Genomic DNA, 27,658 nt, shown 5'->3' with positions numbered 1-27,658 from the left:
GTCTGTTCCCTTCATTCATCACCTGAGAAGAAATAATTCTTGAACACAGCAGACTTACATCTGTTATATCAAGAGCAACAGCTGGCCCTCAATTATGAAATCCAGTGCATTCTGCAACACATTTAGAGACAGTTCACTCTCTGTTGAAAAAAATGATACTACAAAAGCAGCTTTTAAAATATAAAAGCATTTATAAACAGAGCAAGAAGTCACACTTCTATTTATTTGACATCCTTCTGTTCTTGCATCTGTGGATATCTCCACATTGTACACATTAAACACCTTTTGGAGACATTGATGGAAAGATCAACCCCCCCCCCACCCCAAAAAAACAATCCAACTAAAAAACAGTGTCTGCTTCTAATAATTTAACTTCAGGAATAATAGGTTCATTTAGCATCTTACTGGATAACAGAAGGGAGTGAGAGACAAGAGTATTCCAAAATTAACCCCCATTTTTGTTGGTAGCTATTGATGACTTTGATTGCCACACATCATTAACTAGTTCCTCGAACAAATCAAAAGCAGTAAGAAATAAAAGGAGAAAAAACAACCCTGAGGCTATACTTGAAATGAGAAAAATGCACATATTTTTAACCAGATGGCTTTCCCTCTGAGTTAAAAGTTTATTATATGAAATCATTACTTCACCATATTAAGTATTGCTACTGTCTTGCTCACACATGTTTTTAAATTCTAAGAAATCCTAACAGCTGCATCACCTGCAGCAGAGACTTTCAGGGAATGTTAAGAGTCAGAACATTAATCTTTCCAGTGTCGATCTGTTTACTGCACCCCAGAGTCAAAAACTCCATCAGTTCTGCTATGGTTTCAAGCATACTCAGTGAGGTCAAATATTTGTCAAGATAATTTGTTTTGGCTGGAATGGAGAAAGTAAAGGGAAACAGACAGAAAAAGGCAAAAATACGCCATTTTGTCCAGAGATTAAGTTAAATTACGGTGTCTTGACTAGACAAAATATGTCATTAAATCAGTCAAAGGGTAGGGATTCAGAGTATACTTTTAGGAGCCTCTAGGTATGACATAAACGTGAAGTAAAACCAGATTAGCCAATGCAAAAATCCAGGCTATAGTAACTTCATTCCTTTCTGAATGTACAGACTTAACCCCTGTTTGAATCAGAGATATCATAGATTCCCTCCAGATAATTTTCTGTGCTTGAAATACTTATGGAAGTTATTAACAAAAAATAACCAGGACCTGTGGTAGATAAGGCTTTTTCAAAGCTGTGAAGCACCAGTAAGCTCAGTTCAGAGCTCAGCTGCTGAAGGACATTTAGAGGCCTTCATAAAGATGACTTTGACCCTTAGCAGGCTGGATCCCCCATCCCATGCAAACATGCACCTTAACATCCTCTGGGTAAGCATCTAAAATAAACCCATAAAAGTGTCTGAAATAAACCCTTATGAATCCTGTTCTAAGAACACTAATTTAAAGCATCAAAGCCCCCTAAAACCAGTGCATACATGTCTCTGAATGTGCATGGTTTTGTTGAGCCTCTCTTTAAAGGCTGCAACCAAAGCAGCAGTACGAGAGCAATCAGAGTTACCATCCTGCTCAGCAGACCTCAGGAAGGCACAGCTAACATCTGTGACTCGACTTCTTTCAAAACAGAGACAGGACATCAGGCCTCATTAAAATGCCATATCATGGTGTCAACCCATGTTTCATGCCTGTCTGAGAATTGGTTTCTCAGAAACAGGGGAGCACAAATGTTTGGCCTTCTAATTCACAGCAAAGAACTATTTTACGAGACATTTCAGTAAATGAGGGTAGCATATCAAATGCCATCTCTAAAAAGAGCAAGAGCAAGTTGCTATGTATTTTTCAGCAATAATTAACTGACCACTAACCCTGCAAATGCCACTTACTTCCTTTCCTATGACAACTGTTTTGCCTCTTGTTTCAATACACAACAGCCTGACAGACACAACGGCAAACAGCTTTCCAGATCATTGTCCCTGGACTCAAATACAAGCTGTATTAATGTTCTTTTCCCCAGTGTTAAATGTTTTTGATAGCTAAGAGAAAGGCTCCATAGTGTAAGAGTTAGTTGCTGGATGAGGGCATCCCACTGTGGGCTGTATTTGGCACTTCTTTCCTATAATGTGAAAGCATGACACCCATTAGTATAATTGAGATTTACAAGCCTGCACAATGAAGCAAAACTTATAAAAGACCCAAGAGAGTGAACATAAGCTATCATCAACAGGGGAGAATTTGACGCATAAGCCATAATGCCATTACTAGAGCATTTCTGCCTTTCCTGAAAAACAAAATTTTTGGTAATGTTGGGTATTTATATAGTTTATCTATTTTGTATTTTTATCTCACACTAGTTTTTGAAACTAGAAGTGAAAAGCCAAAACAAAAAAAGTTATCCTATAATATGATGCAGCCACCCAGTAATAAAATGAAAAAATCTTTGAAAAGAATAAATTGATGTAATATAACATTCAGGGAGACAGATGTACAGGTCTTCAATTCTTCAGCTTTTTTATTAGGTATTTTAAAATATCAAGCCTATGCAGATGGCACAATTTGAATAACTTCATTTGCTCTGAACTATGCTTGTGAAAGCACTGTTTTAAAAGGAGTCTGTTTCTTTCAGCAGTGCTCAAATTGCAATCAAAACCTGGTAAATCTAGGCAACGATTCTGCATTTGTTCACTGGAGCTTTTTTCACATCCAAACTGAGTTTAAACACAATGACTTATCTGCCTGAAAAGCTGTCCACATAGTACTGTGTTATTTTAACAGAGACAGTCCTTGCAATCTCACCTTAATAAACAGAATCTACCTACATCCATTGACACCCATGAACAAGTCATGCCACCTGGCTCAGAAACAAGGACAAATTTCCCCAGAAGTGTCCCCAGGCAAAATGAACAGATGCCTAGGTCAGCAGAAAGGAAGAATTTAAAAACTCAACTGTTTTAGGCATCTACCTTGTCTACACCCTTTCTACCCCCCAGATACTGATTGCACAGGCAGTGAAACACAAATATAAAATACCTGTTGGGAATGACAAATGACAAATATAACCTCTGTTATTAAATTGAAATTACTGAATTGTTGACACATAGAAGAAAAGAAAACAAAACAAACCAGAATTGTTAACCCAAGTGTTCTTGTTTTGTAGATGGGAAGGCAGTCCTGCAATGTTGTCAGACTACTCCTACTTCGAAAATAGCTAAAGGAAGTGTTAAAGGCAGAAGCTTGGTCTCTAAATCTTTACATTTCTAGGGGGACCAAATTTTGATAACTTGTATCCAAGAGTTGCAAAAGGAAAGGTCAAGAACACCTGGGAACTTAAGGTGGTGTTCCAAGAAATTTTGAAACGAGAAATTTTTCCAAGAACTCAGAAGAGCCAGTGCTTGCACAGTATGTACTGGAGGACACAGCCCATCACAGGACACCACATGTCAGCTTGACATGCATCAGGGTGGGCAGAAAGGGAAAGAAGGAAGGACAGCTGATATTAACCAGACTGGTAAAGAACTAACAGCAGGAAGTATGGCCAAAGCCAACAGATCCTATCTAATGAGATTACATTTTTTACATTTTCTAATCACATTTCCTGATTAGATTGCAAGTTTGACCAGAAAACATATGTTTATGACACATTTAGGTTTTCTAAGGCATTTGTCTTGGCACATTTTTATGAAGAATGTTTTTTATTTAAAAATCAATGCTATGCTCATTCCTCTAATTTAAAACAGTAACTAAGAAAGCTGAAGTTACAAATATAAACGAGGAGCCATTACCAAGCAGGTACATTTCTACCAAAATTCCCTGTAACTATCAATTCTGTCTCTTCTGGCACTGAACATCTGTACAAAGATCTGAAAGACAACATGAAAATGCTCCTGGTCCCATATGTAGATAGTACAAACGCTGCAGGAACACATCTTTCTCAGCAAGACATGTGATAAGACACAGCCATCATGCCATTTATAATCTGAACTCCAGGAAACAGTTCAAATTTCTACATGTTCAAACAAAAATTCACACAAAAGAGAAATTGCGGTTCTGGAAACAAGGCTGTTGCCTGCAAAGCAGAAACTCTGAGATTCTTGGTTTCACCTTAGGATGGCTGACAACTGTCCTTAACACACATCTGAAGTCAAAAGGGTTAACAGAATCCTGGGAGGTGCACAATGGATCGAATTGATCACAAAGGGAATCTCTCCTGGCGCTACTATCTCATTGCAAGTGCCACTTTACATTTCTTCTGATGGCAAAGCCACCTCTGTTTTGCCTACGTAATACATTTACTCCATTTTCACCAACATCCAGGCTATTCTTAGAAGAGCTTTGCTAGAAAGCAGGTACCAGACTAGACTTGCCTTCTTTCTTAGAGATTCCACACCAAATTACAAGAAAAGGTATTCACTTCAAAATTGCACCACGCTATCTGCCTACCACACAGTATTTCATATTTTCCTCCATGGTCTTCTTGTTTGTACAGTTAGAGCTTAACTTACTCAAGATATACTTATTGCCACCCTGTTATTCTTCCATGTCAGTGTAGATTTGCTCACTGAAATGAGCAGACTCACATTTTCTCAGAAACACTTTTCTCTGTGGCACAGTGACTGCCACTGCTTTGCTTCTCCCCTTTCTATTTTGGCAAATCCAATGCAGCACTTAACTTCCTTTGAAAGGCACACACAGCTCCTGATAGTCAATGATCTGAACTGTCCAAACCTGTCCCCATCATCAGCCCTTCAATTACAACTGTAATGTATGTTTCCACAGTGACTCACACAAGGTGTTCTCAGGACAGAGCACAAAGGAGCAGGAAGGGATTGGTGGCAGCAAAGAATTCCCTCTGAGTTTTAAATCAGGCTCAAGTCCATCCTGTCCTAAGGACATGAAATTTCTGTTTTTCCCAGTGAGATTGAAAGCATTACCATGCAAGCAGGAGCAACACAAAAAATACAACTGCTTGAGAATTAACCTTGATTATATGCCCAGGAGATCCTTCCTAACTGCCTTCTCTCTTTCTTATGAGCTTGTTATTTCAATAAGTATCATCTGCAGCCTGCTGTAGTTCTCTGTATTTAATGAGATTGTTTTCTATGTTAAAATTAAAATACATTAGATTAATTTTTAAAAAAATAAAAAAAAATAAAAATAAAAACAAACCCAACCCACAAAACCCCCACGCAAACAAACAAACAATAAAAATAAAAAAACAACCAATGTGGATGTGTGCAAGCTGTTCTGATAACAGAAGTACAGAAACTGGGAGTGTGCTGGTCTTGCATACTCATGTCAGACATCCAGTTTCCACAGCTGTTTACACCTCAGGGGACACAGCAATACACAGCAGTGTGGACTGCAGCAAGCAGACTTCCAGCTCTCACAGGCATCCCCTTCACTGGTAACCTGCACCCCTCACTACTGCCCACAGACAAGGATGCTATTCCCAAACCTCCTACTATCTGCCCCTTTCCATTTTTGCCTCTCATGCCTGTCTCTCGTAGTTCCTTACAAAGTTTATCAGACATGATTCCATCATTTCTCTCACAGATTTGAAAACTTTCCTGTATTTTTATTGCTACCACTAGTAGTTACAGAGACTAGTTCACTTCAAATCTTCTATTAACCATGAATTCCATTTTCAAATGATACTAAACCATATTTAATAAAGCCCACCAGATAGCAACAGTACTTCTACACACAGCTCTTGACAAAATCACACAAGTAACCTGAGCTGACTGAAGATGCTGACATTATACTCTTCAGTAAAACTGATTAGAGATCCCACTCCTGTGGTACCGTCACGTTGCCTAATAATCCTGCAAAAATGGAAACATTATTTAAATGCACTACATTCCTGCATTATATGCAAGAAAATCTGCACCAACATACTCCAAGATCTAAAATTCTCTGAGCATACAAAAACCTTCATCATCACACTGGTGTTTACCCTTTTCTTGGCTACACAACAAGAACAGAACTTGGCCCTTAGCTGTGACCGACTTTTGCAAATAATCTTATCATTTTTATGGCTCAAAAAATGTTTTGCTTGTAACAAAAAATCTCCGCTCTTCTGATACTCCAAAAGCCTTATGAGTTACTCTGCCAAGTAGAATTATACTTCTTACAGTAAATCCACGTCCAAAAACAAATCCTCTGCATTTAAATACTGCCTTTATTTGTATTTCACAACTGGGTTGGGCAAGCAGCCACTCAACTGGCTGGGCAGAGGAGCCAGCTGGCCATTCATGGAAGGAACCTGTCAGAGACTGCCCACAGAGGCAGCCAAGAAAACACAGCAGAGTTTCCAGCAGCACCCATGGGTCCCTTGTGGACCCACCACACTGACTCACCCTGCAGCTCTAACACTTCTTCCAACTGAGTTCTGCTTTCACATCTCTTCCCATCTCTAGCAGGAGCAGTTCTACCCATTTCCCAGATTTAAAAATTGGTACAATGCTGAGTAAAAATTAACACATTTTATAACCTGGAACTACTTTCTTTTTTCCAACTGTACCCGTAGAAAGAGAATGTCCCTCTGGATAACCTTTGTTCTGGTAACACATAACACAATGCACAGAACTGTGTCACAAGTCAGCCAGTAAGTTTTACACTGCTGAAAAAGACAGCATATTTCATTCTTCAGCACCAGAGTATAAGAGAAGAGCTGGTCTCTGCCTCAGCCTCCATATAAGACAGATTTGGAATTACTATGGTGCATTTTCTGTGATGTTACCCAACACCTATGCCGAGTCAAACAATTAGAAATTCTTGCTGTTCACACCAGGTTACCCTCTGCTTTTAATATGGTTGCTGGAACACAAATTAGCCTCTCAGAGATTTTAAAAAAAGCAGAGACTACAGAGTAAGCACCATGTCTGCTGTCTGACTAAAACCAGTGCAAGTCTATGCAGAAAAGAATCCAAGCCAGAAAGTAAATAGTTTGCTGCCTCACATACTTGCTCACTAACTTCTTAAAGTGAAAGATGACCCCCCGAAAGCCTTTCCAGCCCTGGCAAACTGCTCAGAAAATAATTCTCTAAAGAGTTAACCTGGCTCTTGCATTGCAGAATTCAGCACGCACTTACAGAATGCCCAGGCTTCTCTCTCTGCAACTCCAGTGCACTGCGATCATGTAACAAACCAATGTAAGATACCTTATCTTACTTCAGCAACAGAAAGCAATGAGTCTGAATCCCTCATGAAACCAACACCAAAAAGATACATGATAGTCTTAGAAACTGTAGCACTATTAAGTCTTTTGGACAAAGGGTTAGTAAGCTCCAGGGCACTCCGGGCAGCACCTCCAGTCACTCACAGGTTTCTCCACTCTTGCTGACAAGCAAGGATACATTCCCAAGAGACACCAACAAAAGATGGAAAGCAGTAATTGGAGCCTATCTGATTGCTAAAGTCAAAGGCTGTATTTAGACTAACTTGTAACCCCACCAACCCCACACTCCCTCAGTGCATGGGGGGACCTCTTCTCCTGCAATCCAGTACAATTCTGGTACTGCCCAAAGGCACCACAGCACTTTGCTGAAGAGAATAAAAGGATGCCACTGGGGGGGAAAGGGGTGCCCAGACTACCTCCAAATCCAGTGTCACCCTTGTTTTTGGAGAGGTCATGCAAGCAGTTGGCCCCACCTGCAAACAGAGGTCAGAGGGAGCAACCAAAGCCAGAGCAAAGGAAGAACAGAAGAGGGCTGAGCCACACCACACTGGGCAACGTGAGAAGTCACACCTGAAAGCTGCTATTACAATAAAGAGTTGCACTCACAAAGCAATACAGCATCAGTGTGTTACCCATGAAGGAACAAAAGGGGTCTCAAGACAAGGTTGTGAGAAGACAGAAATATTAACTTGCTTCAGACAGCATACACTCTAATTGATACCAAATACCACAGCAACTACAGCAGGACCACAACAAAAGGAAAATTTTAAGAGCAATTCTCTTCCTGTTCCATATTGGTAAAAACAATTACGACGAACTCATGTTTTTTAGTGCATCTTTAGTGCAACCCTCACTGGTCTGCACCAAGATTATTTCCAAATTAAGGCTGGCCAAGAAGATGTGATACAATCACTGCTCCCCAGAGTTCACTCCTTACAGTGGACATGTATGAAATGTATTTGCATCAGTAGGCTGATCTTAGAATGGGACAAAGAAAGATGTTATGAAAACATCCTATCCCCTATTTGCACCTCCTGCTTGTCTGCTTCCTTTCACTGGATCAATGCCAAAGTGCTTGCTGCTGTGGGCACTGCACACTTCTCATAACAATGTACTGAGACACACTCCCCTGCTTTCTGAGCTAAACCACCCAATAACCTTTCCTTGGTTCCCCCAAAGGAAAGAGGCTGGGCAAAAGTGAGGAGGAAAGGATGATATTGGATGGGGTCCAGAGAACAGTCCTCATGCAAACCCCGTTTTCAAGATCTATTTCCTTTTCTCTTGCTGTCTACCTAACACTTAATACTATGGAACAGAAATGCCTCAGATGGGAAGGCAGGTGGGACACCCTGAAATAAACCCTTTGTAAGTGTGCTTTTTACCCAGAACAACTTCTTCTGCCACAAACAGCATGTGCCAGATTCCCTCGCTGCAAAGTGAATTACACCACAGCAAAACACCCCTCGGTGCAAGCCCTACAGGAATATTGCTATGCTCACTCTCCTGTGGATGTACACTCTGTGCTGCCTCACCTTTCTTGCATAACAGCTCCCAGACAACTGAACTTTACAGCCACCAAGATCTTTTGTCTGCAATCAATTGCATGCACAACGCCCTGTCCTTTTTCTATCTTTTTCCCCTTGTCTTGAAGTTCTGTCTCTGCTTCAATTCTTGTCTCCCCTGCCTTCCTGCAGCACCCACAAATGTGTTAATTTAGCTTATTTAGGGATCTCACTTGGTTCAGAAGCCTTTGGGTAATCAGAGGGCTATATTTGGGAAAGGTGTTGGTTTTATTATTTATCTCAATCACACTATGTAAACATATACAAATACAAGTACATTGCACCCTGGAGTATTATCTTCATTGTTGTCTCTATACCCTTAAAAGAAAGGTAAGACTGAAGTGAACAAAGACCATGCATGAAGGAGACAAGATATTTATTAATCAGATTTCAGAGAAGTGCTGAAAGGGGATGCCTTGAAATCTCACCTTCATATAGGGCCAGGTATGTCTAAATCATCTCCCCCTGTTATCTTATCTCTTATGCTCCAGTCTAAATCTTTATTTTTCTTAGTTTTCCAGGAAGTCAGCTTGCTTTCAAGAACAGAATAGGAATCCTCACAAATCACTTGGTGTTCAAAACAGAACTCAGGCAGCTAGAAACGAGTTAAGAAAGGAATACTAATACTATATAATACAAATACTAAATCTCACATAGGACTGTCTCAGACCAGCATCTCTTACCTCCATTCTATTTCTCAAAACTGCTGAAAGCAAACACCTAAGATAAATAAGATGTGGTACATCCCACAGGTTCTGACCCTTTTTCAAATGCAGCAATGAGAAATGCCTGCTGCGTCCTGAGTGCACCTTTAGTCACCTTTTCCCATATTTTTCTCATCTCTCTCAGTACCTAGGATCTTTCTTCCTTTTTCTTCTTTTTTTTTTTTTTTTTCTCCAAGGTAACATCCTTCTACTAGCAAATTGGCCCAAAAAAATCCACTAAGTATAAAGCAAATATATTCATATCTTAGCCTTATTCTTGCAACAAGGTAGTGCTTTTAAGGTAGAAATGTCTATTATTCACTAAGTCTGTGACTCTAGACTCCACTATGACACTTGAATTTTTCTCTCTTCAACTTCACATCTACTATTTCCTGGTTTAATAACACAATATCCTGGTCCTTCCCAATACTGATAATACTTTCTAGATCTGCATCCTAAGCAAAGTTCATTACATGTTGTTGATTCTTGTCCCATGAGTATCAACAAAAATTTTAAACAAAAGCAGCCCCAGAGCAGAGACTTAAGGGACATGAACAGTCTTTTTTCACCCATTAATACCACAGAATTGCAATGTGTCACCCCAAGTGACACAGTGCTCCAAAACACAGAGCTATCAGCACCCCTGATTCACCCTAAATACACAAGAGTAAATGCTACACACAAATAAACACATACTCACCTTGTTATTAGATGTTGTTAGCTCAGTTACTGGGATGCAGCCAGGTGGGCAGGGAGGATGATGGGCAGTTCCCAAAAGCCTTACAGGACTCCAGTTATCAATGTCAGTGGCTCTTCACCAATGGTAGATGTACCATGAAAGTGTAAATTAGTGACCTCATTTAATTCCACTGTGGGATGTCAAAATACAGTGAAGGATACTACTCCATTCTCTGTGGCATTGGTGCAGATCCTATAAACAGGTCAATCTACTGCCAAGTTCAGGTTAAACTCCTAAAAAGTTAGACCTTGTCTTGTAATCAGGTTTAAAAAACTAAAAAGGAAGGCCCTAAGAACTCTGGTTGAAGTTTGAGGGTTTGGGAGGAGAGGGTGGGTTAGTAGAGGTTTTCTGCTTTGAATTATTGGTTTTAGTTTTAATTAAGATCATTCTGATCTCCTGATTTGTACACAAAAAAGGCCTGTGTGAGAGCTAAGAATGCCAGTATCAGATGGACAATTCACAAATCCCTACACTTCACAGAAATCTGTCCACTGTGAGGATCTGAGCTACTATGCCCAATGTTTTTATCCCATTTGGATTTCTAATTCACACACCATTTATCCACTTTGCACATCATCTCTTATGTTCTCCATCTTGAGTCTTCACACTGGACTGTCTGGATGAATAATGGCTTTCAATTTAATTGTTACACAGGACTTTATAGTTCAAAGAACAGAAGTTCTTAGTAATGGGGAAACACAGAACATTTGTCAAAGGATGAAAAAATGCAGCTCAGTTCAACTAGCTCCAGTCTCCATAAAGAAGCTTGATATAAATAAACTTGGCTTGTTTATATTTTAAAATATCTAATTGCCATTCAGTCCTTTACAGAACACATTTCTTGAGAATTGTTATGATAATCAACTTAACTAGAAATAGTACCATATAAAGCAACATTCACAGCCATAACATGAAGGGACTGTGCCAAAATCTGCTCCACTGCCTTGCCAGAAGATTACGTGTCCTAATTATGAGAAAATGGCCAAAAAGATAACACAACTGGGCTGGAGATAATACTCCTTTCTGATGAACAAAGCAATTCAGAGCACCAGTGCAAAATACATTTAATAGTCTAAAGCCTCACCTGGGTAAATAATTGTAGCTGATGATCAGGCATAACATTTAATGAATTTAATGTTATCTCTATTTAATCTTACTAAAATATTAATATTAAATTTTATATTCTTTGAATAGACAGCTACCAATTTCCTGGAAGGCAATGATTGCTACTGCAGGCAGGGGTTTTGTGGTTAGTTGTAGCTAATTTACACTCCCCAGTTTTATTCCCTCCTTACAGCTGGATTGCTTTCACAGGTGCAGTAATGGTCATTTAGCTTCATAACTCTCCTTGGCATTTCTCTCCTGAACTGCTACTACTCTCAGATTCTTGATCACTTTTCCAAAGTCAAGTGAAATCCATTTCCTCATTTGAAAGAGAACACTTAATTGGATGAACAAGTGGCATGTAGTCTCTGTAGCTTAGCTAGCAGTAAAATAAGAAACATGCAATTCTCTATGTAAGAAGAAACCTGTACTTTTCTAATTTATCCCTTTTTTTCCTGACAGCTGGGACTGAGGTCCTGCTTCCAAGAAGCTGCAGTACCTTGTGCAGTGCTTTGTGATGAAGAAAGGATTATAGCACACCTGTTGTTTTTTGACAAACATCTAACCACCAGCTGTGATTTAACTACATTATATAAATATACATAAAAAATCTCAGAAAATACTCAGCCACTCTGAACTGACATGATGCAATAAGAAATATGGTTTCTTCTTTTGATTAAAAGTTATTTAGGAAAAAACAGCTGATGTAAAATATGCAGGCAATGCAGTTCAAACACTTTGGCATTGTCTATAGATATGGCAAAAACAGTTTAACGAACATTAAGATCTACTGAGGCTCTTTGAGTACAAAGAGCCAACAAAGAACATCCAGACTCCATACAGAAAAAAAAGGCAGAAATAATCTGTATAAAAGAATTTCTTATGCCTCATGGTAGCAACAACAACCAATTCATGCTTTCCACTCCACATAACACTTTCAAGAGAAAGCATCTGTATTAAAACACAGATATGGCAAAAATACTTGGGGTTGGTGAAAACTTGCTATATACCCTGTGCCATCACAGCAATCACCAGACTGGATTAGAATAAAGTTCCTTCAAACTCAGTAGCCTTCACCAGCAGACATGAGCAGGTTTTTATGGAAAGGCTGCAAGAACAGAGCAAAGATAAAAAGACACAATCACTAACTTCCAGATGTTCTGGAAACCTTCCAGACTGATATGTCTTGAGTTAAAGGCTACTTTCTCATGACTTTGCTGGATTTATTCTCCACCACTTGCTCATTTTATCCATTTACTTCCCTGCCATTCAAGATATCTCATTGTCTACAAATTTACCCATCTTCTACAGAGTCAATTGAAATGATAGATTAGATCTCACAGTTAGAAATTCAGCAATTTTATATTAATTCATTTGGAAAAGCAACTTAATGTTTTTTGTGGGGTTTTTTATTAATAATTAAGTTTTTTGGCTATGTAGAATTTCCTTGTCTTAACATCTGGTTTAAAAATTAGTTTATAATCTGTTATACAGAATACCAGAAAACTATAAGAAGCTATTATTAAAAAGAGTAAGGACAAGGACAACTAATGGATGTCAGAAACTCCAGAGAGCGAGCAGCTGAACAAGAAAGAAAAAAAAGATAATTAAGAGATGAATGAAAAAATGATACAGCATTGGAGAGTGAAGAGAGAAAGACAGCATATGGACTCTGATCTACCTGCTACTGTGTGGAAAGAACCTCAGCTGCTGTTTTCATGAGGAAAAAAATTGGAACTATATAATCAACTAATCTTAACAGCTGTCAAACAAACAAGAAACAAAAAAAAATTAAGAATACACTACATCAGTGTGTAAATCATCTTAAACACTATGCTCAGTATTTGACTGTTCACTGTGTCTTCCATGACAACAACTCCAGGAAGCATCAAATGAACCTGATAGAAAAAGCTAGTGAAAAACAAATGAAGATACATCGAAATCAACTTTTAAGTGTTATAATTTATATATAAATATTCATATTTCTAACACTGAATAAAGAGATGCCCAGATAATATGTGAAGTATTAACTTGTCAATGGGTTTTCCTCCAAAAATTTGATTTGAGTTGAAAACAGAAGCATGGATGACTAAATGGGACATCTCCAACTGCCATGTTCTTACCCATACCCAGATATTTACCTAGTCATTGCTGGATAGAGGATGGTGGATAAAACAGACACACACCCTATACACAGTCTCCATTTTTATGGCTTTGACCAGATTTGGTCCATGACTTTTCCAGATAAGAAAAAAGACACAATTAACACTGCAGAAAAATTAGCAAATATTCAAGATTGGACTGATCATTTATAATTGTTTTTGTTTCAAATACATACATTTTTAAAAGGGGGTGGGAGGGAGGATTGAAATTTTAAAAATCTTCAAACCCAAAGTTGCATCTGTGTGAGCCTTTACCATGAGTTCCAACCAGAATGAATTTAGATCTACTCTTTCCATGCATCAACAAGTTTTATTATGGATTTACTGTTTGCCACGAATATTGGAACACGCTGTGAAGGAGTTTAAACACAGCCACTGTTCAACCAAGACCACAAGCTTTTAATGACCACTTACTCATTTTTAATGCTTGTCCTTCTCCAGGGCACACCTGGAGCCAGTGTGTATATAAATCACCTAAATATCCCAGACTAAATCACTAAATACTTAAATTCTGTTGCAATTAACAAATGAGTTGGTTAAGTCTACTGTTAAGCATCAGATTCTTGAAAAAAGAAAACAAACAGAACAATTTTTTTGGCCATAGGTTAGTAAAAAACAATACATACAACAGGAAAGAAGACTTCTCAGCACACCAAACAGATCTGAACCCAAGAGCTTTAGCTGCAGTGCAGCTGTCCTGCAGTGACAGAGCTGCATGTATGTGTACAGATTTGTGTGTGTGTCTGATGTTTGTGTAAATATAACCAAGTTCTGATGCTAACACTGAGCAGAGACTGCAGCTGCTCCCCTCTGACTGATAAAAGACAAAGAGAATTGAAGAGACCATCATGAAAACAGAGTAAAAAAAAAAATGCTATGAACAGCAGAATTGTCAAAGTCTTGTTCTCCCACAGATTGGCTTCTCACATGGGCTCCAATTTCCCAGTCAAAGAAATTTCCTCCAATCTCTCCTGAACTCTCAGTGCTCCTCACCATCAACAGGGAGATGGGTAGCACTGCATCTCACTCAGTAACAACTTACAGCTGTGCTGAGCCACTGGCCAGGCTGAGTGTGCACAGCCATGATTTCACTGATCAAAAGTTCTCACCTTGACCTGCAAAACTCTTAAGGACTTAATGGCTTTGATACTGGCATTTCTCTTTCAGAGGAGAAGCCAAAAACTTCCAAATGTAATAAAAGATACTAAAAGACATAAAGAACAGACCATTTTACATTTTTAAGAATCAAAGCAAAATAGATGTTATGCATGTTTTTCAATTCTGCACCCTGAACATGAAGTCACAATCTCACAGGTCTCCCTCAGTAAACATAAACTTTTTATTAAAAAAACACCAAAGTAATGAAATCATGACATAGTAGATTGATTACTCATGGACTTATTGAAGACTCATGGAAACTGAGAATATGATTGACAGCTCTGCACATGAACATTATACCTAAATAATTAGCAAATATATAGATACATACTTGAACAATAGATTAAGATTCCTTAGAACTACCTTGTAAGAGTCATTCTTTCATATTCTCAAAAAAAATCATTATCTTAAAGAAGCATTCTAAATCTGGGTACTCCATTCAAAACAGCTTATAAAGACTAACCCTCCTTTTAACCTACCCAATCAATGACTCCTCCACTGAAATGTAACCACAGTGTTATAAAAGCTCCAGTCAGTTCTGGTCTAACAACTTCATATTGGTTAAAGGTGACAAGGCCAAAAGCAGGAGCCACAAACACAGCCAGATTCTCATGTATTGAGATCACTGATGAGATTCATTTGACCTGTCAATTAGAGTATTTTTGCAGACAAAAGACTGGGGGAAGGGAGCTGGCAGATGGACAGTTGAAGCTCAAAGACAAAGAAAAGGGATGGATGTTAAAGTACTGCAGCAAATCCTAATGAAAGTTTGAATGATTAATCTATTGGGGGATGGGGGTAGACCACCACAGACCACCATACACCTTGCCTGTGGATCAACTTCAAAAAGAAAAACAGAACTATGCAACGCAACCATGTAATGCAAGCATAACATTAGCCAGTCCAGGAGAATACCCAGATATTTATTACTATGATGGAGAAACAAGGCAAACCAAGCATGACAAAAAACAGATGCATAGCAAAAAACTGCATTTACTTTCAGTGTGTATTTTTCTACTTGCAGTATTTTCCATACTACTGCATGTGAGAAGAGATGTACAGCAGCTACACAACCAGGTTAGTTCAGACTGTGGAAACTCCATGGCATCCAGCCACAGAGCATTCCCATCCCCGAGGAAAAGGCTGGCAGCTCAGCTTCATTCCTGCCACTCTTCAAACACCATATTCCTACATTTTGGTTCCACCAGATTATTGACAGACAAACCAAGAGAGGCTCCAGCCATGACACTGATGTCACTGACACCTAAGTAAGAACACAAGTGGCAGGCAGGCAGATAAGGCCATACTTCCAAACACAAGCAGGACCCACCACTACCATCCCTTAGGGAAAGACAAAGAAGGAAACAAGAGACTTGTCTTAGAGGACAGATGAGAGAAGGAGACCCCTGATGAGATTCTGGTTTTGTCTCTCAGAAGCCTTGTTCACAGAATGGAATTCAAGTATCTCAGGAAGCAATACAGGAAAATAATCTAATTCAACTCTTAAAATTCAAACAGCCACCTAAACAGCACATGTGTCCAAATGTGTTCTGGGAGTGTCCAGCCAGAGGTCAGGGATCAGTGCTGAATCCAGTTTCTGGTGGTCAAAAGTTCAAGCAAATAAAACATTACATGCCCCTTTTCCTTAACTGTCTTTTTCACTGCCACATATTTTGCCACATTTAACAATCAAAAAACACTTCAATTGGAAGAGGCGCAATTCTACTAGCTGCATGTGTACTACACAGGAATAAAAAGACACAGATACTTTTCTGGGCTTTAGGAGTGAATTTTGTAGTACTTTAGCTTTGTTAAATTCAAGTAACTACCTTTAACAACAGATAAACAAATGGTCAGTAATCAAGCTCAAATGCTGGGAGATAAATGCTGCAGATAAAAATATGTATTATAAGCTTGCCAAGACACTTTATTCTTCTATTACTTTAGAACAAATATAAAGCTGTTTTAAAGATTCTTTTATTCTTAAGCCTCATCTAAGGAAAACACCTAGTCAAACACATTGAAGGATGTTTTCTGTATCTATAGGAGAGGAAAGTCTAAACAGCAGCATTAGACCATTGTCATAGGGCCCACTATCACTAAAATACTGTTATGATACCTGCACAGAACTGCTCTACTTGGGACAGATCATGTGGGTCAACATAAAAAAGGCATCTCACACTAACTAGAAAAGCTTATTGGCATGTAACAGGAAAACGGAGATCATGCTAAATTCCCCCAAACTGATGTAAGCCTGCAAAAGATAAAATGCTACTGGTAGATTTTATGCCCCACTGAGGAGACAGGTGGGACTGTATGAGTACAGGAGCTCATTCTGCACTTCACGATACCCTGTAATAAAGAGAACAGTTACATTCAATCAGAATTCAGTCACCATTCCACCTCAGTGACAAGTTTGTCACAGGTGTCAGGATTGACAAAGATGTGCCCAGAGAGGTCCCACTTGGAGCATCTCCTACCAGCTGCTACACAAACAGCCACAGAGCCACCAATAAAGGTGCACCAAGGGCTACCCTGACTGTGGCCCAGCACAGAGAGAAGAACAGAGGCAGGGGAAACCTTTCAAAAATCTTTTCAAGGGCACCCAGCACTTCTGAAAAACAGTGATGCCCACCAGGACAGAGGCAAACCTCTGACTGGATGGACACAGCCAAAGCAAAATCTATCCACAGGCTCTGTATGGCCAGGACCTCATCAGATCCACGAGCACAGATTTCCATACTAATGTCCTCCCACTCTCCTCCCCTTTCCATGCTAATGTTTGTATTGCCTTTGAAGACAAATGCATCCTCCGAAGCAATTGATGATTGACAGTTCTGCTCTGTAAACAAGTGTCAAGGAAACAAAGCCTTAATGATGCCCTGTCATCTAAAAATACTATAAACAATGTCTGTGTTACTGAGGGATAAAAGAGGGCCTTGTTCCTAATGAAGAGGATAGACTATCAGAGGAAAACTCACTTCCCAGCTTTATAGGACTCTGTGCATATAAACCTAGGATATTCATTCAACTTCACTGGGCTTTGCTTGCTCCCAGCCCTACTGATAGGACAAGCTGACACCCCTGCTCCAACACAAGGGATTCACAGGACCAGCACATAACTGACAATTGAGGCATTGGTATTGGGAAAGTTCATTGTAATCTTCTGTGGAAAGGCACTGGGAAAACTCAAAGCATTATTAAAAGAGTGCCCTAAATAGTCTGCCAAGACAGCCAATCCAGACATCATTTTCACTCAAAGATACAAAAATGAACCATTTTCTCCATTTACTTAATCTTGGAAAATTTTCTGTATCTAAGTGATTTCATGTCTGCCCCCTTTCCAAGTGCCATAGTTTGGTGTTTCTTGTGTTCTAGTAGTGACTTCCCTCAGGAGTCCCTCATCCAAGAGTGTCCCAAAATAAACAGCGAGGTCTGTCCCACTCTTCCCATGTTAACTCATGCATTATTCAAAAACGCTCAGAAATGCAAAATACTTTAATAAACTGACACAGAGAGGAAGAGACAGAGATTACAACATCATGTTCTTCAACCTGCTAAGAAGGTCATGGTCCATTTAGCATGAAAGGGAAACCAAGATTTCACAAGCTGTAAGAAAAAAAATGGACTTGGAAATTACATCTTATTTCCTCCAGATCTCTGCTAATTATTCTCTGTATCCTCTTGTCCAGCTCTGACCAAATCCCTTTATGAATCATTTGTTTTTCCATGTATACTTCTGAAAACAAACACACACTTACTTTTTTTTCAAAAAGAATAATGTCACACAATGACTATACCACCCATTCTTACATCTCACATGTACCACTTATTTCCTTTGCAGGCCATTTTGGTAACACAAAAAATACATCAGCAATGCCTGTGTAATGCCAAGGGAAGTAGGAATATACTTGAAAGTGAAAATGAAAGGGAGATGAAAAATACATTTCTAGACTTTCTCTGTTTTTAGTGCAGTATGTGAGTGATTTTTATGAAAACACAAACCTAGAGCACACATCTTTGTTTGATTCTTATATACCACCATTGTCCAGGAAATTAAGAAACTGTCAAATACAAACCAAACAGACTTGAAATAAGAAGTCACACCATAAAGAAGACTAGAACCAGGATTCCCTTCCCACAGGCATCTTTAAGATTTTATTTTGCTCCAATTCAGGGCACCATTTGTAAAACAGGGGTGGACATATTCCTAAGTAATTCACTTGGGCAAAATTACAAAATAATAATGCAACCATATGACAGTAAAAATGACAACCAAAGAACATTCCATAAAACATATTTATTTAATCAAATCAGTATTTTCCAGTATTACATTTTTTTACCAGCTCCAATGACTGAGAAAGCAAAAAAATTGAAGTTTAGGGATCACAAAGTTTCTTGTCATTCATTACAATGGTAAACTGGTGCTTCACTGAGCTTATTAAAAAATACCTGAGCAACAAAAGCACAGTAGGCTTTCATTTGATGATGAACCTGAAGTGTCAAATCAAGGAGTACCACTAGCATTCCTGCTCCCAGTAATTCAAAGCTAAGACACTGGTTTTCATCAGCTCTTGGGTTATGAGGCTTGAACACATCAGCACAGTTTTATGACAGAAAACAAGCTATCCATTTCTCATGCTATAGGTTACTTTAGTATCTAAAGTAGGTTACTCTAATTCCATGGTGTTTACTTATTCTCAGTTCTCCTTTGCTCTCCTCCCCTCCTTCACTAAAGTAAACAGAAAAAAAATATTTTCAATAGGAAAATACAACTCATCCCAGAAAGAAAAAAAAACACAAAAATAGATTTGATGCTAAAGAGCAAAAAATTGGGGATCACCAGAATGAAAATAAATCAACACTAGAGCTCAGAAATATGGAGAAACCACACTCAAAAAAAGTTCCAGAAATGTTAGGTTTTTATTATGAAAATCAGATTTCATTTCTCATAGCTGACAAAATTATTCAGTGATAGATGTTTTCATATGACACTGGATCTTTTGGAAAACTTTAAAGGGAAAGGCAAGCTCAATCACCTTTCCCCAGCTTGTGGCACATGGGGGAATCAAGATACAGACCACTGCTATCTCTTCAGAGCAGCAACTTCTGGACTTCAAAAATAATCATATCAAAACCATCATGTTTTTATCCCAAGGCAAAACTCATTTATTCAACTGAATTAATTTATGATTGTATATTTTCAAAGTTTCATTTTGGAGCAGGATAAAAACACAAAATCACAGTGGTGATTTTTCTGATACAAGAGTTTTTTCAAAACCTTCAAGTGAAAATAAAAGTCAAAAAGTTTGTAACACAAATAAATGGGTAACTTTAAAGGATATTAACAAGGATTTAAAATGCAAATTGAGGTTTTTGGTAGTTTGTGTTGCAGACCAAATACTTCCAAAGACATAATGAAGATCTAGCACCTCATTTTCAAGTTCTCATCCTAATGAAAAAAATAGCAAAGGCATTCTGGTAAAGCACAAAACAAAACAACCAAATTAACTACTTGTATCATGGTATCTCCTTTTACTTACTGACTCTGTATGATCAAAACATGTTTTAGGGAAACTTTGATAAGTTGGTCCTCACTGGAAATGTAACTTAGAAAATAAAATCCCTGATCATCATACCTGTGGGACTGAAACTTCTGGCCTCAAGCAATGGTTTGTTTCTCCAGGAAAAATGCCAAATGTGTTATCAGCACCTCTGTAACCTCCAGAGTTTCCTATTCCATATATACCAGTGCTGTCTTCATGCTGTTTATCACACACTGCCAGACGAATTTCCATAGTTTCTGAAAGCTTCATACAGCTCAGCAGCAAGGAACACACTTTGATACTGACAGGTTAGCAGGGAAAGGTTACACATCACACTTCACTTGGACTGGTGCTCAGGCTCAGAAGTGAAGCCTCAGTCCCCAGACTTGAGATGTGCTGGCCAAAAGTCCCCTGCTTCACGAGCTCTCAAACATTGTCATTCACCCTCCAGGACAAGGCACAAGAGCACACACATGCTGCACCCCCTTCATCATCACCTCTGCCTGCACACTGCACAAACCCTTTGGGTTCTGCTGCTCACAAATCACGAGTGCCAGTTTACACATCTCCCTACTCTCCCTTCATACTCAGGCAGTTTGCTTCTTCTTCCCATCCAGAAAGGCATCCTCAGCCTCATGCTCCAGCACAAACAGAAACCTAGCAAAGGCTGTGATTAAAAAAAACAAAGCATGGGGAAAAAAAGGCTTCCATGTCCATGTCCCAGTGTGAACCACAGGATATTGAGAAATGTTCGACTTCAAGCTCCAGTCTTAGAGGTTCTCTTTGACATGAGAGATGCAACCACCTGGCAGTGGCTAATACTTGAATTCATAGCTATGGCTAAGGTTGCATCTAACCTATCATTTATATCTGAAGCTGCAGTGCCATTCATAAGGAAATGATTGTGTTTTCCCAACCTTTCAACCATTGGTGTGATTCACAGAGCAGTTTCAGTGTACTTGAGCTACATTCCTTTTAGAGGAACAGAACAGAAGCTCATATCCAGATGCATTGGAAAGGCAATCCAACTACTAATGGAATCAAAACAATGACTCGATATTTGGATGGCTTCATGCTGCATGACTGATAGAAAACTTCAGTCCAGATCACAAAAAACAAACAAACAAACAAAAACTAGCTAAAAATAAATGTCAGTGGGCCTCAGCATCACCTTTTGACTTTCTGATTCTTCAAAAATCCAAACAATATCCATAGAATTAAACCCTCTTTCCATGTTAGTGAGGTATCAGACTGGCCCATCTGGTTTCTTAGCAGAAACCAGCTCAGCTCTAATGACACCAGAAATAGCCCAGAACCCAGTAAATGTCACACCACTTACCAGGCCACTGCAAGTGCTGATGGCTGCTGTCCCACTGCCAGAGCCAGGCTGCCACACTGTGCCAAGGAAGTGGCAAGGAACTGCAGAGTGAGTCGAAATCTTTGCTCTGGTGTGGTTGCCACGTCTCCTTTCTACTACATAGTTATGGGAAAGAAATCCCATGTGGACAGTCAAGTTAAAAAACAGATCCTTCTCCTCATGATTAATTTTGTAATATACCACATCTTCTCTTTTTCCAAGATCTCTCTTCTTCCTCAGGCTTGAGATGTGATGGTGTAGATTAAAAGAAAGAAATTGCCCTCTTGCATCTACTCTTGCTGGATGAACCACATGGTATTCTGGCACTGTCTTCACAAATTGCTCTGAGAGAAAGGGGGGGGAAAAAAGAAACAAAACCAGAGTGAGTACTAGCCTGTTCAGATCTCACACAATTTAGAGGAAAAATCAAAAGTGAGAGCAATTCACCACAACATCCTATTGACACAAAGGCGGGCAGTGGACAGACTACCATGGAACACATTCCTCATTTGGGCTTTCTATTCTCCCATTGTAACACTTAGTTTAGAAGCTAAACATTCTTCTTTTCAAATATTTTGTCACCATTCATATAAAAGACTGATTGTCACACATAACACACACATAACACCCAATCCCACAAGGACTGGGAAGCCTCCATGTCCTAGGTCTCCAGCACATGATACTCTGATAGAGGAGTGTAATCTTCACACATCCAAAAAACTGACCACCCAAAGTTGGACACAGAGCTTTGCAAACATACAAAGGTGAAGAGAACACAAATTGGCTTGATTATTTGTAGTAACAGCATCTCAGTGGCATCATCTTTAGCAGCTGCTGCAGCTGCAGCTTCAGAATTTCAAAGAGTTTGAAGAGAATGAAGTAATCGTGCTGTCATGTATAAAAAGTTCCAAGCAGGATAAGATTGGAAATCTTATCACATGTCAGAATCTAGCAGGAGAGGAGAGCATTATTGACACTGCTGTCCCCTACTACAACAGGGGATCCATACATAAGAAGAAGATATAGAGGAAACACCACCTGTACCTATTTTTTTTAATTGCTGTGAAACACAAAAGTCCCACACAAATAACACAAATCTATGTAAAATAAAATCCATAAGAACCCCTAAGGGCCAGATCTGCTGGCATATTTGAATTCTACCCAAGAAATGACAGTCTGAACATATTTAATTAAAAAGAAGTTTTAACAACACACATTAATCCAGTTCTTCTTTACCCAGAGTAGCTCTTCATTCCCTAAGTCCCAGCCACACATACATGAATTGACTACATTTCATTCATTAACTAAGCTGCTTAAAAAAGCAATTAGCCTGTTCCCAGCTGCTTCCAGGCTAGGTCTGGTTAGAGAGTCCTTTTAGAAAAACTTCTCCCTCCACTGCCTGCTACCTTCAAAGTCACAGAGGAAAAATCCTGCCTAAGCAGGCAGCTGTCTGGATTCATCCCCTTCTGGAAGGAACACAGCTGTCCTCATTAGCTGCAGTTTAAGACGTGGCTGCTTGAGTTTCCTCAGGCCATGGACCCCTGAGACACGTGCACTGAAACACTTCCAATTGAAAGGAAAGCAAAACAAAACACACAAAACCCCTGGCCTCCCAGCACATACACAACTACATCCGAAATCTGAACTGGTTTCAGCAGCACCTTTAATTCAGAAACAAGTTTATTCTCTTACACAACAGATTTCTTTGTACACAAGCCTTCCCACCAGCCTGCAGTGACCTGGAGCCTTTGTAGGACAAGCCACATCACTGAGGTTTTACAGAGCCAGGTCTTGACAACATGGACACTAATGCCCACCACAGGTTCTTAGAGGCATCTGCCCTCGTCCACAAAGGGGACTGGGACACTGGAAACTCAGTGCACACCTCCATGCCTGAGCAAAGGCACAGCCTCTGGACAGCGCAAAAGGTCCTGGATGCCTGATAACTCAGCAGCTGAAGCTAAACCAAGGCTCCCCCTCCTCACACTCCAGAGTGAAGCAGGAAAAACAAAAAACAAAAATTTAAAACAAGGCAGGTAGAAGAGATAACACCCAAAAATATAACGTATTTGCAGATGTTAAATTGTGAGACTTGTGGGAAGTTCCACAGCCCATATTGTGCTAGCAAAGTCAGATTAACACAGAATGCTGCAAGACCAGACCCCCATTTCTACGGCTTTCAGCACAACCCATTAAATAATCAAATTAAATGCCTGAAGGAAAATTTACTCATTTGCTGTCACTGTGCGATTTGGCTCTGCCTGATGTCTTGAACCTAATGTGTTGTGGCTTCAGTGCTGAACTCCATGCAAGACCAAAGATTTGTGGTTTTGGATTAAAAACTTTTTTTGTTTGTTTGTTTTTTTGTTTTTTATTTCATCACTACAGCACTTAGTGTATAGAGGGTAAAGTAGACCATTAGCATCAGTAAGATGGAAAATAATGCTGAAGCACTGGATTATTAAAGCAGAGAAATTTAACTTTTTCCGGCTGCTTATTAAATACTTCTTTAGTCACTGGAGAGGTCTTTGTGCTGCAATAATAATGTACTGTAATACAAGTTCATAAATGAATTATTAAAAAGTCTTCAAAATACCAGAGGGAATAAGATTACAACACAGAAGTCTAACAGGATGAGGGTAATGGTATTTCTGCAAGTAACCAGTATTGCTTGGACTGTTGGGTAAAAGGCAATCCTAACTGTAAGAGAAATATTTACTGAGCTCCACTCTAAGTCTAAGATAGCATACTTTCTGCCTGGAGGAGAGTGTAGAACAAAGACAGGAGGTACAATTTTGGTGCTCCCTTTCTGCCCTTCTAGGAAAGAACTAAATACTTGCAACCCAGACTGCTCAAAATTAAGGCCTGCATCCTTCAACACTGAGTGCCTCTATTTTCATATAGTAACATGAATTCCTATTAAAAGACCACAAGTTCCCACAAAACTTCACAGCAACAAGCTGTGAAGAGAATGGAGAGAACGAATGCCACTGACAAGCTGTGGCACTGGCATGTCACAGCATCCCCCTTGGACACCTAGCATACTCTCCACTCCAGGTGAGTGGGCACTGCTCAGGATTTACAAGCCAGGAAAGGTGTCTGTGTAGCTTCAGAGAATGTTTTGTCTTTCCAGAACTACAGCCTGAGCATGTTGGCTTGCACTGGTGCTGCAAACAAGACTGAAGCACAGCAATGAGCAGCACACGTTGCAGTAAGGACTTTGCTCTGCAATCAGAGTGTCTGCTCAGACCCTCTGGGCACACAGGACAGGCAACTGTTCAGGCCCTTCACACTTTTTTGAGGAGCCCAAGTATTATTTAAGTTGTCAGAGAAATATTTTTTGCAGACCTTTCATTATTGAAAACATCTGATAATACTCAAAACCACTCCCTTGTGTTCTGCTCCTCTGTGGATTCAAATTCACTGCATATGGCAGAGAATTGCCTTATTAAGAATGACTGTAGACAAAGTGAACAAACTAGGATAAAGAGAAAAACATACATGATCTGTCACACATAACAGGAAAACCACAATTTACTTTAAATACATAACATGTTCCCTGACAAAATTCCTTCAAAATGTGACACATCACCATTTGCCATTGTTTCATCTCCATCTTTGTAGTTTGTGTACATCTGCCCCTCAGACCCTCTGGCTTCCTTTCAAACCCTGTGATAGGAAATAGTGTGGCTCATCTTGTGAGGAAGCATCATACCCACAAAACACAGCAACTCCACAGCCTCCTGGCAGACAGGAGGCCTTCAGCACTCAGCAAGGGCATCCCCAGCTGTCCCAGCTGCCACACTAATGGATATAGAGAGAGCAGAACACTTCAGCTGCACCACATACAAATTTCAGCCCACACTTCACACTGCAAGAAACCCTCCTTTGTAAAAAAACAGCCACATTTTTAACTGCATTTTAACTCAATGCTATTTGCAAACTCTTGGAAAAGACTGTTTTCCATGCCTAGAAAGTTAAATTAATTCTATATTCATTTCCTGACAATTAAACAGCCACTATATGCTAACACAACCATCCCTGTTCTATCCCACTTAAAGTCACAGGGATGTAATTATTGTTGGCATCCACTTTCAATTAATCCAAATGGAACCAAGTTCAGGATACTTGAAAAGTCACTTTCCAATTTTCAGGCACCTTATCTAAACACTTTTCCTTTCCACGCTCTCTGAGGGGTACAGAAGATTTTCTCATTTGTGTTCAAGCTCTCCTGAAAGCACCACAGCTGTTGATTGCACCAGGATGCAGAATTTTCTCATATACTTTTGGGTCTTCTACCACCAGGCAGAGGCTTCCAACTACCCATAACTTTTTTCCTTTGGGAGCCACGATTTTTCTGAAACAGGCAAAAACTAAAATAAAAAATAAAATTCCTGAGTTGCTCTCCCCACAGCAAAAAAGGGAGAACATAACGCAACTGTGAGGGCAGCCTCAAAGAAACCCCTCCTGCGGATGAAGTCTGACTTGTAATTTACCATCCTACCGAAATGTGAGAAACTCACAGCGGGTGTTGAACCCTGGTAACACCAATCCTTCTGCAGCGCCTTCGGTACAGAAGCGATCGCTTGGTTATAAAGAAATAAATAATCGGGACAGAAAACTTCTTCGGTTTTGTAGCACAAAACGATTCTGGCATTTAGAGAGCTGCCTCTGAGCGGGGAAGATCTGCAGAAGGCAGCGTTTAGCAGTACCTTCATTTCTACAGAGCCAAACTCGATGACCGCCCAGGAGCCGCAGGAAGGCGCGGCCGGAGCGCGGAGCGCCGGGTGCGGAGCGTCCCGGGCAGCACCGGGGCCCGGCCCGGCCCGGCCCGGCCCGGCTGGCCGCCCCCAGCCCGAGCAGCGCCCCGGAGCCGCGCTGCCCCGCGGGACCCGCTCCCGTCCCGTCCCGCCCGGCGCCACTGACCTTGCCCGCCGTCGGGGAACGGGGAGCTGCCGGCCGGCGGGGCCCTGCCCAGGCAGGGCGCTTGGGCGCGGAGGACGAGGAGGCAGAGGGAGAGCATGCGTGCGGCCCGGCTCCGCGGGACACATGGCATGGTGCGGGCGGGCAGCTGCGAGCGGGGCGCCTATCGGGGCCGCGGCATGGCCGGGCCGCTCCGGCGCGCCGGACACAGCGCCGCTCGCACGGGGGGCTGCGCGGGGCCGGCCCGGTGTCTGGTTTCTGCCGGCGGAGGAAGGAGGGCTGTGGGGAGGGAGCAGCTCCCGCCCGCCTCGGAGCCGGCGGGGTTAACGCGGCGGGACGAACCGGGCCGGGCCGGCGGGGCGGGCGGAGAGGCGAGGCCGCCGACGGGGGCTGCCGCCCCTCTCCGCCCTGCGGCGCGGCCGGAGCGAGGCGTGCGGCCCGGCGGGGCGGGACGGCCCCCGGCACGGCCGGCATCCCTCCGCTGCTCTCGGGCCGGACAAGCCCCTGGCAGCCCCGCACACGCCCTGGCGGAGGGTCCCCCGCCGCGGGAGGAGGTGTGGGAGCACGCGGGAGGTTGACCCGACTCCCACCGCTCCGTGAGGCGGCAGCGGGGCATGGCGAGGGTTCCCCGCTGGAGCAGCCCGGAGCCCACGGCCCCTCGGGGCCCAGCAGTCACAGCACCGTTTCCAGGCTGCCTCACCGGTCACGCAGTCAGGTTGGAAAAGACCTCAGCGGTCATTGAGTCCAGCCTGTGACTGGGTATTAAAGTGTCAACTAGGCCATGGCACTACGAGCCAAACAGTGCTTTCCCAAACACCTCCATGGATGCTGACTTAGCCACTCCCTGGGTAGTCCATGCCAAAGTCCAGTCATCCTTCCTTCTGAAGCAATTCTCCTCAATCTCCAGCCTAAACCTCCCCTGATGCAGCTAAAGACTCCTCAAGATGTTCTGTATTTTAGCAGTGTGCTGGCACATCAGAGTTACTTCTTGATGTCCTCCCTTTGAACAGAAAGCTCCTACATAGCCTTGGCATCTACATTTTTATGTGCATTCCACGTGCTCTCTGCCAAGACTCTCCTCATGTGGTATCTGCTGTGATTATTGGGTCCAGACTCCACAGGTGAGTGATGTTCCATGCTCAATACCTGGCCTGGGTTCCTCATCTGCTTTGGTAGCCTCCTGCTTAAACTTAACTCCACTTTGGATTTCTTGTATACTT

At 41.0% G+C, this 27,658-nt stretch overlaps 1 protein-coding gene across 1 annotated transcript in view; it reads right to left on the bottom strand.

The window, feature by feature from the left end:
- ADAMTS12 (ADAM metallopeptidase with thrombospondin type 1 motif 12) overlaps positions 1-26,725 on the bottom strand; it is a 143,225-nt gene extending 116,500 nt beyond the window's left edge. The window contains exons 1-2 of the mRNA XM_079330281.1: positions 26,442-26,725; positions 21,498-21,859 (exon numbers count right to left, since the gene is read on the bottom strand). Coding sequence (XP_079186407.1) covers positions 21,498-21,859; positions 26,442-26,571 — 492 coding nt within the window. The 5' untranslated portion in view covers positions 26,572-26,725. The remainder of the gene's footprint in view (positions 1-21,497; positions 21,860-26,441) is intronic.
- Positions 26,726-27,658: the final 933 nt, after the last annotated feature.

The sequence above is a fragment of the Erithacus rubecula genome (assembly GCF_903797595.1).
Source record: "Erithacus rubecula genome assembly, chromosome: Z".
Taxonomy (NCBI): domain Eukaryota; kingdom Metazoa; phylum Chordata; class Aves; order Passeriformes; family Muscicapidae; genus Erithacus; species Erithacus rubecula.
This window is presented reverse-complemented; position numbering and strand designations above follow the sequence as displayed.